The sequence below is a fragment of the Panicum virgatum genome, chromosome 5K (genome assembly GCF_016808335.1).
Source record: "Panicum virgatum strain AP13 chromosome 5K, P.virgatum_v5, whole genome shotgun sequence".
Classification (NCBI taxonomy): Eukaryota; Viridiplantae; Streptophyta; class Magnoliopsida; order Poales; family Poaceae; genus Panicum; species Panicum virgatum.
The window spans coordinates 54,537,500-54,551,105 of record NC_053140.1 but is presented as its reverse complement, the minus strand read 5'-3'; the positions used below and the strand labels follow the sequence as shown (position 1 = coordinate 54,551,105).

The 13,606-nt window shown below is 46.4% G+C and overlaps 1 protein-coding gene across 1 annotated transcript; it reads right to left on the bottom strand.

Moving 5' to 3' along the window:
- Window positions 1-10,895: 10,895 nt before the first annotated feature.
- LOC120708651 (NADPH-dependent aldo-keto reductase, chloroplastic-like) lies at window positions 10,896-13,347 on the bottom strand. The gene is made up of 7 exons (XM_039994025.1): window positions 13,092-13,347; window positions 12,889-12,939; window positions 12,687-12,763; window positions 12,396-12,483; window positions 12,020-12,295; window positions 11,682-11,930; window positions 10,896-11,210 (listed from the first exon to the last, which is right to left on the bottom strand). The coding sequence occupies exons 1-7, from the start codon at window positions 13,200-13,202 to the stop codon at window positions 11,127-11,129; spliced, it is 936 nt and encodes a 311-aa protein (XP_039849959.1). The 5' UTR covers window positions 13,203-13,347; the 3' UTR covers window positions 10,896-11,126.
- Between the last annotated feature and the right edge of the window lie 259 nt (window positions 13,348-13,606).

Sequence of the window (13,606 nt, the reverse complement as noted above, 5' to 3'; positions counted from 1 at the left end):
TTCACCAACATGTGTCCACATCATTAATCTGATATCTCCATATCCATGATCCGTGAAACATGATCATCAATTAATGCATGTGCTAGTCTCAACGTCGTTGTTGTCCCACACAACGACATAAACTAGGGATAATTTAGAATCATATCATTTTCAACAAAGAGTTTCACGAACAAGTCACATACTTGATAATCAATGTAAAATAATCATCCATGGAACAAATAACAATTATTTATCATTACATAAACATACTCATGACACAAAATCTCCCACGCACACTAGAATCACTGATGTAAGTATCTAATACCCATAGATCTCATGTGCGCCTCATGCTTTGGTTGTGGGAGAGGTTTCGTCAACGGATCAGCAACGTTTGAATCCGTGTGCACCTTGCAAACCTTCACATCACCTCTCTCAACAAAGTTACGGATGAGGTGATACTTTCGCAGTATATGTCTGGACTTCTTAGTTGTTCTAGGCTCCTTTGCTAGTGCAACGGCACCACTATTATCACAATAGAGGTCCACTGGACTGGACGCACTAGGAACAACACCCAAGTCAGAAACAAACTTTCTGATCCAAACAGCTTCTTTTGCAGCTTCGGAAGCTGCAATATACTCGGCCTCTGTCGTCGAATCAGCCACCGTATCTTGCTTGGAACTCTTCCAGCTCACTGCCCCACCATTGAGGCAGAAAACAAAACCGGATTGCGATTTGGAGTCATCTTTGTCTGTTTGAAAACTAGCATCGGTGTAACCCTTTACAAGGAGCTCATCTTCGCCTCCAAATATTAGGAACATATCCTTAGTTCTTCTCAAGTACTTAAGGATACTCTTTACAATTGTCCAGTGATGTTCACCGAAATCTGACTGATACCTGCTCGTAACACTTAGAGCAAAGGAAACATCTGGGCGCGTGCAAAGCATAGCATACATGATCGACCCTATGGCTGAAGCATAAGGAATTGTACTCATCCTCTTTTGCTCATCAGGTGTCGTAGCACACTGACTCTTGCTTAGAGTAATGCCATGTGACATTGGCAAGAAATCTTTCTTGGAATCTTGCATATTGAACCGATTCAATATCTTGTCAATGTACGTGTCTTGGCTCAATCCAATTAGCCTTTTTGATCTATCTCTATAGATCCTAATACCCAGAATATAAGCCGCCTCTCCTAAATCCTTCATCGAAAAACTCTTTTTCAATGAGGTTTTAACGGCTTCAAGCATTGGAATATCATTTCCGATCAGTAATATGCCATCCACATATAGGACCAGAAACACAAGTGCGCTCCCACTAGCCTTTTTGTAAACACAAGGCTCATCTTCATTCTTGATGAAGCCAAACCCTTTGACTACTTCATCAAAACGAATATTCCAACTCCGAGATGCTTGCTTCAATCCATAGATGGACCTCTGAAGCTTACATATTTTCCCAGCATTTTTAGGATCGACAAAACCTTCAGGCTGTGTCATATACACATCCTCACTTAGATGTCCATTAAGAAAAGCGGTTTTGACATCCATTTGCCATATCTCATAGTCATAATATGCGGCAATTGCTAGGAGAATCCGAACAGACTTTAGCATTGCGACGGGCGAAAAGGTTTCCTCATAGTCAACACCTTGAATTTGTCGGAAACCTTTCGCCACCAATCGTGCCTTATAGATGTGAACATTTCCATCCATGTCTAATTTTTTCTTAAAAATCCACTTACAGTCGACAGGTCTTACACTGTCAATCTGATCGACCAAGTTCCAAACTTGATTATCATGCATGGATTTTAACTCGGATTCCATGGCTTCAAGCCATTTGTCGGAGTCAGGTCCCATCATTGCTTCTTTGTAGGTCAAGGGCTCATCATTTTCCATCAATAATACATGGCGCTCCTCCGTAATAAGGAGGTTGAGCTTGTCAGTAGCGCGACGTGCCCTTATAGATCTTCGTGGGGCTGGTGCCTCAACTACGGGTTGTGCAACATCTTGCACATCCCGTGGATCTTCAGTGGGTGCTGAAACAGTTTCGGGTGTTTCCTGAATTTCTTCAAGTTGCACCTTGCTCCCACTAAATCCTTTTGAGAGAAACTCCTTTTCTAAGAAAACACCATTGCGAGCGACAAACACTTTGCCTTCCGCCTTATTGTAAAAATAATATCCTTTGGTTTCCCTAGGATACCCCACAAAGAAACATTTGTCTGACTTTGGAGTGAGCTTATCTGACATCAAACGTTTGACATAAGCCTCACATCCCCAAACTTTGAGAAAAGATAATCCGGGACGCTTCCCAGTCCATATCTCATATGGTGTCTTCTCAACAGACTTACTTGGAACCCTATTCAGTGTGAACGCAACAGTTTCAAGAGCATAACCCCAAAATGACAATGGAAGATCAGCTTGGCTCATCATGGACCTAACCATGTTCAACAAGGTTCGGTTCCTCCGTTCGGATACCCCATTCCATTGAGGCGTTCCGGGCGGAGTTAGCTGCGGAATAATTCCACATTGCTTCAAATGATCACTAAATTCAAGGCTCAAATATTCTCCTCCACGATCAGATCGCAGAAATTTAATTGTCTTGCATAATTGATTTTGTACTTCATTCTGAAATTCTTTGAACTTTTCAAACGATTCAGACTTGTGCCTCATTAAGTAGATATAGCCATATCTACTAAAGTCATCAGTGAAAGTAATGAAGTACTGAAAACCACCTCTGGCTATTGAGCTGATTGGTCCACATATATCGGTATGTACAAGTCCCAACAAGTCACTCGCCCTCTCACTCTGACCAGTGAAAGGCGCTTTGGTCATCTTTCCAAGCAAACAAGACTCACATATGTCAAATGATTCAAAATCAAATGAGCTTAACAATCCATCTTTATGGAGTTGTTCAATGCGCTTCTCATTTATATGACCTAAGCGACAATGCCAAATAAAAGTGGGATTCAAATCATTTGGTCTAAGCCTCTTAGTATTAATGTTACAGACAGATTTATCCTCAAGATCAAGAACATATAATCCATTCACCAATGGACAATGAGCATAAAAAATACCATTGCAAAAGATAGAACAACGTTTGTTCTCAATTACAATCTTAAAATCACCAACTTCTTCCAAACATGAAGAAGAAATAATGTTCTTGCTCAAAGCAGGAATGCAATAACAATTATTTAATTCCAAAACTAATCCGGAGGGTAGAGACAAGTGGTAGGTGCCGACCGCCAACACCGCAACCTTTTCGCCATTGCCGACCCGAACGTCCAACTCGCCTCTTGCAAATCTTCTAGTCTCACTTAGACCCTGCAACGATTTGCAAGTGTGAATCATCGATCCAGTATCAAATACCCATGATTCACTAGAAGATAATGCAATATTTATTTCTATAACATTTATACCTGAAGTGGAAGTCTCACTTCCCTTCTTCTTCTTCTTTTCTTCCAAGTACTTCTTGCAGTTCCTAGACCAATGTCTCTTTTCATGACAGTGGAAGCATTCATATTCAGAAGTAGGGCCAGATTTGGCCTTAGGTGCTGGCTTTAGCTTAGAGCCCGAGGACTCACCACCGGAACTTTTTTCCTTGCCTTTACCTTTGGGATTAGGAGGCGTCCAACGCTTCCTCTTTTTGTTCCCCTTCTGAATCATCATCACATGATTGGGATTCTTCTTAATGCTCTCCTCTGCTGTTTTTAGCATCCCATGCAACTCACTCAATGTTTTATCCAAGCCATTCATCTGAAAGTTCATGATAAAAGGCTCATAGCTCGCCGGGAGCGACTGGAGAATAACATCAGTAGCCAAGTCTTGGTGAAGTTCAGAACCAAGTCTATCCAAAGTCTCAATGTAACCAATCATTTTGATCACATGAGGACTGACTGGGCTACCTTCTGCCAGCTTGCACGCAAACAAGGACTTTGAGATATTGAACCTCTCAGTCCTGGCTTGGTTCTGAAACATCCCACGCAGCCCCTCGATCATGGTATGAGCATCCGCATGCTCATACTGCTTCTGCAGATCAGGGGACATGGTGGCAAGCATCAGACAGCTGACATCAAGTGAGTCATTGCTGTGCTTCTCATAAGCTATGCGATCAGCAGCAGTTGCATTGTCAGGGAAATCATCAGGATATGGCTGCTAAAGAACATACTCCTTTTTCTCTTGCCTGAGAACAATTCTCAGGTTGCGGTACCAATCAATAAAGTTTGTTCCATTCAACTTTTCTTTCTCAAGAACAGAACGCAAATTGAAAGCGGAATTGTTACTGGCAGACATGATCTACAACATTAAAGTAAAGCAAGATTTCAGCACTAAGTTTATGTAAAGACTTTCATTAACTGATTTAACAAAAGACAACCTACTATATCAAAGTCATCTTCCCTCTAATGACATATAGTGGTTCAAGATCCATAATCACTAAAATTCTAGTGAGCTTTAGCATCACGGCTAGAAAAGTAGTGATACAGGTAAGTAACAAATTACTAATCACATCTCTATGCGACTCTTATTTGTTGGGTGGCATCCAATGTCCCGGCCCCAACCCTATGCCTTAAAGCCCAAAACTGTTTTGATAACTTTGCTGAGTAAACCAATACTATGCTTGTGAATGTCCGACATCCACCCTATACAAAAGTGATAGCTGATGGTACTCTACTTTGGTAAACCTACCACACAACGATCAAAATTTATAGGTGCAGCTATTGGTAAAAGGCATCAAAAACTCAAACTTTTCTGAGGGAAGCTATTCTATCATGATTAAAGCATCCACCATATGTAAAAGCATGAAAGAATAGTATGATAGGAAAATAAACATCACAGACATATAATCATATTATATTGTGAATAGTATGGCCTCTTGCATCACAATGGGCTCCATCGCCATGGCTCCAAGGTGACCTCCATTGCCATCCGTCCTGTCTTGTGGTGATCATCATCGCCATCATGATTGAAACCTCCATGAAAAGATACTAAGCTACTACATCTAATAGCTAGTGAAATAATTACATGAAGATTCAAACATCACAAGTCGACACGCAGGTCGTTATACAATAATGGTGCAACCTCAACCCGGTTGTGTTAACTTGCGACACGCAGGCCGCACAAATCATCACATACATCATCACATGATATTGAGGCCATACCATTCACATCACACCCTGCAAAAACAAGTTAGGCGTACGACGTGTTCTACCAAAGTAGCGCTTGGGAAGCCGCTACAGCAAGAAAGCAACGGCGGTCCCTATGAAAATCTCATCAAAGTGATCGCATCACCTCAAATCCCTATGAAAATCTCATCAAAGTGATCGCATCTATGGAATCCCTATGAAAATCTCATCAAAGTGATCGCATCACCTCAAATCCGAGCCATTCATAATGCCTCAATTTTCACTAGGTCAATCACCTTGACCGTGCAAACTTTGCACTTGAGAAGACTGCATCTACACATGACCTTGATCTGTTGGTTCAATCTACTGACTATGCACACAGTTAGTCCCGATGGTGATTCCAGCCGGTAGGGACATGTCGTATGCATAACAGAGAAAGAATACAAACTAATCTTTTGTCACATGCCGCGCAATCAACTCGCTCCAGTTTTAACCCCTTATGACCAATTGATCTAATCAAACCGTGCAAAAGTAATAGATCCAATCTACTACAACAACATATCACCTATATGCAAAAGATCCAGACCAAAAACTACGCAAGATGGCTCTGGTACCACTGTAGGGAAACGGGTAGGCTACGCTAGCATCACTACCGCATAAACCCAAGATACTTGCGAGTAGAAGATCATAGATCGTTACCACTAGACGCGCAGCACAGCGGAAGAAGTCGCGCGTCGATGTAGAGGAAGTAGTCGATCACGTCCCACGAACCGAGCTCCTCGTACTTGATCCCAGCAGCCGATCAGCGCAGCAGTCGCAGCAGCGCCTCCACGGAGTCCACACGTACGGGGATGAAACGCCGGGCGTCGGTGTGCTAGCACCGCACGCACGGCAAGGGCGGCGGCCGAGAGAGAGGGAGGGGCGGCGGCTAGGGAGGTGGCGCGGCTCAGGTCCTCGCCCCCCTAGCCCCTCCCTCATATATATATAGGGCGTACTAATGAGCTTCTATCTCATAGGCCCATTAGTAACCCTAATCCCTCTTGGATCAATATCCACTTGGGCCTTTAAACCGTATTGTGATGATGGGCTCTTGGGTATATCACCAACAGCGCCGTACCCCGGGGTTCGGATCATCGGTTGCCATCTCAGCCCCGCCTAGAGAGTACGAGTACTACTAGAGTACTAGTAGTAGAGTAGAGACGGAACGCGGAAGCGAAGTGGAGAAGCCTGTCTGTCCCCGTAGCCTTTGACCACGTAAGATACCCAAACCCAACGGGACAGCAGCGCCTGCGCCACCGCTAGTCGCGTCCGTGGCTGCTGGATGGCCCAAGGCGGCGCGGCCACAAGGACCACGAGTGCGCACCCGTTTGATTGAGGATGTCACCAAACCACGTCCATCTTCTGAACAGCATGCATGGGCATCGTCGCCGCCACCGCCCGGTGCTCAGACAGTCAGACTTCACGAACTTGGGCTAGGCCGTAGGCGGCGATTCATCGGCACAGTGAACGTAAGCAGTGACGGGATCGAAATGTTTTTTTTTGAAAAAAAGAATGCGAGGAGGAGGAAGAGAAAGCTTTCGGGTGGGCCTTTAATCAGACTGTGTGGCGCGACTCAGCCTCACCATGTCAGATCAACTAGCAAGTGTGTGCCAGCATGGCAACTCGTCACGCCGAACCATATGGTGTGATACTTCAGAGAGTCACGTCGGAGCTCGACGCGATTAAAAGAACTACTTTTAAAAATTTAGATCTACACAAACTATTATAAAAAAGAATTAAAATAAAAAAAGTCTTTGATTGAGGCTGTCACCAAACCACGTCCATCTTCTGAAGAGCATGGGCATCGTCTGCGCCACCGCCCGGTGCTCAAACAGTCAGACTTCACGAACTTGGGGGAGGCGGCGATTCATCGGCACCGCGAGCGTAAGCAGTGACGGGATCAAAACGTCCGGCACACCTTTATCGCCGATGGCAGCGTATCGGCGGCCTTGGAATTCCGGGCGCGTCAGGCTCAGCAGCGGCCATGCCAGCCACTTGAGCAGAAGCGAACCGATGCTTGGGGCTTTCGAGTTCCAACCGGCCCCTCTCCACTACTCCTACCAACCCGTTCAAACTCAGCGGAGAACTCGGCAGATGACTGGAGCAAGCTGCCGCTCATTCGACTGGGCATCGTTGTGCCTGTGCAGTTCACAACGTCTGGGCCGAACCGCCGATGTTGGACTTCAGATTGAGCTTGATCCCTCCCCAAAACCAAGCCCATCATCGGCCCCGCGGCTAAAGGCCCATCACGCCAGCATTTTTCTGAACAAACAATGTGTCACGAACAGGGCCTCTCAGGAGTGGCTGTCAGGTGGGGCCAGGTAGGGGAACGGCAAAAGATACAAATGCAGAGGACCATGACGGGAATGGCATCGAACAACAGAACGAGGTCTTCTTCCTCCTCAAGACTGCTCTCCTATTAGCTTGTTGTTCTTGATCCATATCCCTAATTCTTGCTATTTCCTTCCCAATCTCTTCGATTCTCCTTCAAAATTGTACCCAGATTATCCTTGTACTCTTGCTATTGTGATTTGGAGGTGAAGGTTCATAACAATTGGTAATCAGAGCCTTGTTCTTCTCTACCCATTTTCCCCCAATCCCACCTTCCTCTCCACCGGATTGAGCGCCATGGCTTCCACGCCTTTCACCGCCACAGACTCTGAGTCTGCCGCCATCGATGCCCTTTCCAAGCGAATGGATCGGATGTTGCGGAGGATGGAGGAGGCGCTGGCACGGATGAGGAGCGCCCCTGCGACCGCCGCGTCCGCGACCGCGGCACGGGCTCCTTCATCGACCTCGTCGCTGGCACCACCGACTTCGCCCGCGACGCTTGACGCTTCTGCGACAGGGTCATCGGCGTCCTCAGCTTTACCATCTTCGCGGGCATCCCCAACTCCGGTTGCTGCGCCCTCGCCGACGGCTTCGACGACCTCCGCCCCGACGACGATGGCCACGACACCAGCTGCGTCGCGCCCGCCTGCAGCACCCTCGGCCACGTCTACAGATACGCCGCCCACGCCGGCAGCGTCCTCGGCCGCGGCCATGACTACCTCGCCGAACTCCTTTGCCCCGACACCGGCCACGACCCCTTCATCGGCGCGCGCCGTGGTGCCCACACCATACGCGCCGACTCCACCCACCACCGCGGTCGCAATCTCAGTTCAGCTTCCGCTGCCGCCGTCCCTCGCCGCGAAGAAGAAGATCACCAAGACGACCAGGAGGGAGCACCATGTCCGCACGACCGTCTTCGGGGCTGCGGGTGCCACACGGGAGGCTCGTACCACTATCGTAGCTAGGCAGGTTCGCGCGCAAGTTCGAGCAGCATCTATCGCGGCTAGCTGACCAGGTGCAGCACTACATCGACTTCGCTGCCGGAACCACTGCACTCGCATTCCTCCACGACGACGAGGAGCGGGAGCACCTCGGCCTCTAGTCCGGCCACGACGTGCTCGTCTCCATTGGCATCGCTGGAGGGAGCGACGTGACAGCACGACCGTCTTCCTCCGCCATGACTTCTTCGGCCTCGCCTCCATTGCGTCCTCGCCACTCATCGCCAAGAACCATGGTGGCATGCTCCTTTCCCTCGCCGTCGGCATGGAGGCCCCGCTCTTCCACCCAGAGCAGCTCATCTTGAGGAAAGATGAGGTCACCAGCATCTCGCCCACAACATGTTCGATGCAATGCCTCAACCACGACATCACTCCGGTTTTGTGCTCAGCTGATTTCCCACTCGACGTTCATAAGGGTTGCATACTCAAGTGCGGGAAAATAAGGTACATCAGCAGCTGCTATCCTCATCACTCGATTGGTGCTGATATGGTTAGTGTTGCCATCGATGTTCTTAAGGACTACAAGTGGCTTGCGATAATGACGGATCCCAATTCACCAATGCCTTGGGCGCCTGCTAGTCAGGACAGTTTGCTTTATGACACAATTCAAGTATGCTTCATTTTCTGGTCGCCATTCAGTTGTTGCTGGGCTCGGGTGCAGCAAAGGCCACCATGGCCACCTCCTGTGCAGTTGGAAAAATTACTGTCAATGGTGTTTTGTTGTTCGGAGAGGGAGTGCAAGATGATGTCCTTCCAATGTCAGCTCAATAAACATTGCTGGACACATTGCATTGAGTTGGTTGGCTCTGCATTGCAATCTCCTTACATGATCACTATTTTGTTGCTAAGTGGTGCAATTAGAGAGATCCTTATGCTTAGCTGCACAGCTAGACCTGCTTAGTGCATTCCTGGAAAGCTACAGTCTGATGACTACAGGAAATCTAAGCACAGAGCCAATGCTTTATGCATTCAATGGAAAATTCCTTAGTCACCACCTATCCGGATATGGAGTTCAGATCTGCATCAATTCTACAATTCCCTTGTTTTCCTACATGCCTTGGAAGAATTATTGTGGAATGATGTCAGCTGTTCTCATATGAAGCTGATGGAAAGCTTTTTGATTGTGCAAATCGCTGGCTGGTTATCTGACAATATGGCAACATGCTTATGGAGAGTAGGCATCCATGATTATGATTGGCATTTGATATTGTACTTCAGAATTCTTTGCAAATCAAGCACATTTCAGTCCCTTATAGTATTGATATGGCACCAAAGAAATGAATCAACCAGTTCATTGGTCAACATTCAAATCATGCATTTTGCCATCCTATATGCAAAGCTTATGAAGGTATGTGCAGTCACCTCTAGTGCTCTTGATGCATTTGAACAAGCACTGGTCGCTCACTGGTTATGGACAAATTCAAAGAAACTGCTCTTGTGGTCTGAAGCAATTGCATGCAAGGTTCTGAAGCCACTTTATGTATATTTACTTGCATATATTTCTGTTAATGGCATGAGTAGTCCTATAGGCATTTCTGGTGCTCTTGATGTATGGGGTGCTCACCAGCTATGGAGACATTTAGAAGACATGCTTCTATGGGTAGGATCACAGTCTTGCCATGATCTACAGCAACTTCCTGAACTTGCTAGTACATGGATTTCTATACATGGCATGAGTGATTCTAGAGTTGAGATATTTCCTCAAATTGACTTCTGTTGCGTGGAGTTACATGATTCAGATCAATGTCACGAAAATACTAGTGATCTTCAGTTGAGTGCCCTCTTTGCATGTAAGCCGTTGATCATCTTTGTGGCTATGAACTGGCAGCATGATGCATACCTTATCAACTTGATTGCTATGAAGCAACAGTACCTTATCATCTTCAGTAGCTCTGTTCATCGGCGATGGTGCCACCACTCAAGGAGGGAGATGTGGTCACTTTGGAGTTGTCAAGGATCAGTGCAAGCAGCCATCTTGGCTGGGGCTCAAGCGGCATGGTGCGAATTGATTGCTGAACAATGTCATGATCGACCAACCAAAGGCGACACACTACTTCAAATTTCGATGGGACCTTGGTGGTTGCGGCTTGAGGGCAAGCCACATTTCAAGCGGTGGGGAATGTCACGGACAGGGCCTCTCAGGAGTGGCTGCCAGGTGGGGCCAGGTAGGGGAACGTCAAAAGATACAAAAGCAGAGGACCATGACGGGAACGGCATCGAGCAACAGAACGAGGTCTTGTTCCTCCTCAAGACTGCTCTCCTATTAGCTTGCTGTTCTTGATCCCTATCCCTAATTCTTGCTATTTCCTTCCCAATCTCTTCGATTCTCCTTCAAAATTGTACCCAGATTATGCTTGTACTCTTGCTATTGTGATTTGGAGGTGAAGGTTCATACAGCAGTGTGCTAATCGAATTCGCAGGGACAGGTACAGGTACAGTATAGATGATGCCAATTGGCCGGTTTAGATACACGCTGGTAGCAGTAGCACAAGAAAAAAAACTGCTGCCAGATGCTTTAACTGAAAAAACAACATCCAGGGTGACACTAGTGATTGAATTGCCCACTAAACCAGCATCTCCTAGGCGCAATGGAGGTAGGAGCATATAAGAAGTGCCCGGATCCTACGTATGTTGCTCTCTGCTCAGGATGAACTCCAATTTCATTCCTAAATTTCCCCATCCCAGAGCTCCTCATGGGTCTTGTAAACGCTCTGTGGGTGAACAGTGAAGTCGCCTCTGACCAGCCTAACCTGAAGGCCACAAAATAAAGTAGTCAGATGCATTCATTCTGCTATATGAAAAAGTCTCCCAGAAAATTAAATAATAACTTGCTACATTGGTTTGAAAAATCCTTTGAACTTATTTTTCAGAGACCAAAAAAAAAGGACCGTCTCAAGTCTGAGCTAGATTGATTGGAGAAAGAACTATGCAGCAAAACCATAGGCTGCATGAAACATTTTGGTAATGCTGACTACTTTGCAATAAAACAATTGGTAAGTCAATGGGTCAAAGTGGATTGATTCTGGCAAATTATCATTCTCCAACTAGGAACAGACGAAAGATGGACTTCTTTATATCTTGTCAGGATAAAGTCAAATCCTATGAATTAAAATGGTGATATTCCAACATATCATCTCATCTTCCTATATAAATGACTAATGGAAATAAGATTTCAGTGCACTTTTGTTCACGTTTAGGTACTATAAAAAGTATTAACAAACCTGCTTAATCTCAGAGAACTCTGCAAGCAAGTCATCTGGAATAGACCAATCATAAACATCAAGATTTTGCTTTATCCTTTGCTCATTCAGACTCTTTGGTAGTACACTGTGACCCATCTGAATGTTCCAGCGCAGGGCCACCTGTGCAGGAGTTTTCCCAAGTTTATCTGCTATTGAGGTAATGACCGGTTCTTTAAGGACATTACTGTTCATCCAAGCTGTACCGGGCGAACCTAGTGGCGAGTACGCCTGCAAAATGCAATAAGAACATAGCTTTTTTAACATACGCAAGCCGCCCCTTTAAGTGACAGAGATATTTAGGTATATTGCAGACTTACAGAGAGATGAATTCCAGTTGACTGACAAAAGCTATTGAGCTTAGTTTGCTGCCAACCCGGATGGCATTCCACCTGATTAACAGCTGGTGGTATACGAGCAACAGCAAGAAGGTCACCTAATTTCTTTGTTGAGAAGTTACTCACACCGATTGCACGAACTTTGCCAGTATCATATAACTTTTCCATTGCTTCCCATGTAGCAGGGATGTCAGGTGGGACAAAGTTTTCAGGGCTACTCCAGTCAGTCCCCTTCTTGAGTCTAAATGGCCAATGGATCTACAAAATTGTACGCCGATTAGTATGAACCCAAAGGCCAGATTAGTAAAACAAAAAAAACCTGGCAATGAAATATAATTCTGAAATGGAAGATGCATACAAGGTAAAGATCCAAGTACTCAAGCTGCAAGTCGTTCAGGCTTTTGTTTAGCGACTCCGGCACATCTTCTGGAGCATGATGATCATGCCTAAATACATAGCCAATTACAGAACAATTAGACATGATGGGCTAAAACCTCACACATCTTCCGGATCATGATGATCATTCCTAGAAACCATTACAGATCAGGTAGAGATGATGCATGGACTAAAACCTCCAAACAAGCATAGCACTCATTAAACTTGAACTGCAAAGTAATTCCTATGGGCATCCCCACAGCTCTTCTCTTACCATAGCTTAGAGGTGATAAACAAATCCTCGCGCTTCACTACACCCTCTTTGAACAGCTTTTGCAGCGCCAAACCAATCTGAATTCAAAGAGGTGGATTTTTACTTTTTCCTCACTCCAATTATTGTTACTCCATTTGAATCGAGACAGTATTGCACACAAGCATGTAAAAACGTGATGGTTGGAACGCAGGAGCGTGATTACCTCCTTCTCGTTGCGGTACGCCCTGGCACAATCGATGTGCCGGTACCCTGCCTGCACGACTTGGAAACAATCTGATCATATTCAATCGTGATTCACTCGGAGGAAAGAAAATGGGATCACCAAAAGTTCAGCTAGCAGAGCCGATAGAATGGACAGAGGCTATGTTGGCAGGGAGAAGTATAGTAATCTGAAGAGATGTTAACCTTGACAGCGGCGTAGACGGAGTCGCCTACGTCGTCAGGCTTGGACTGCCAGGTGCCGAGCCCCACCGAGGGGATCTCGGCGCCGGTGTTGAGCACGAAGCGCCGCGCCATCTCCTCCGCCTCATCCTGCGCCCACGCACTGACAGACTGACGCGCACACCACCGGCCGCTCCGTCGAGGTAGCCGTGTGCGCCGGTATATATGGCGGCCGGCGTCTTGGCGGGCGGCCGGCGGGTTCGTTTCGTCCGAGGGCTTCGCGGTGGCGGCGGTTACTAGGCTGGTCAGCTGCTGGTGTCCCGTGTACGAGAATTATGGATAGCTATACCACCAGGGTTCGATAGGCATCTGATCTCCGTCGTGAAGGACGAAGTGGACATACCATTTCTTTTTTTTTTGTCGATATAATATCGTAGCGTACGTAGTCTCCGAATCTTCGATGGTTACGCATGGGACAGACACCCTGCCTGCATCATTTGAGTATTTGAGGCAGTGTGGGTCGTGATTGTGTACTGCCG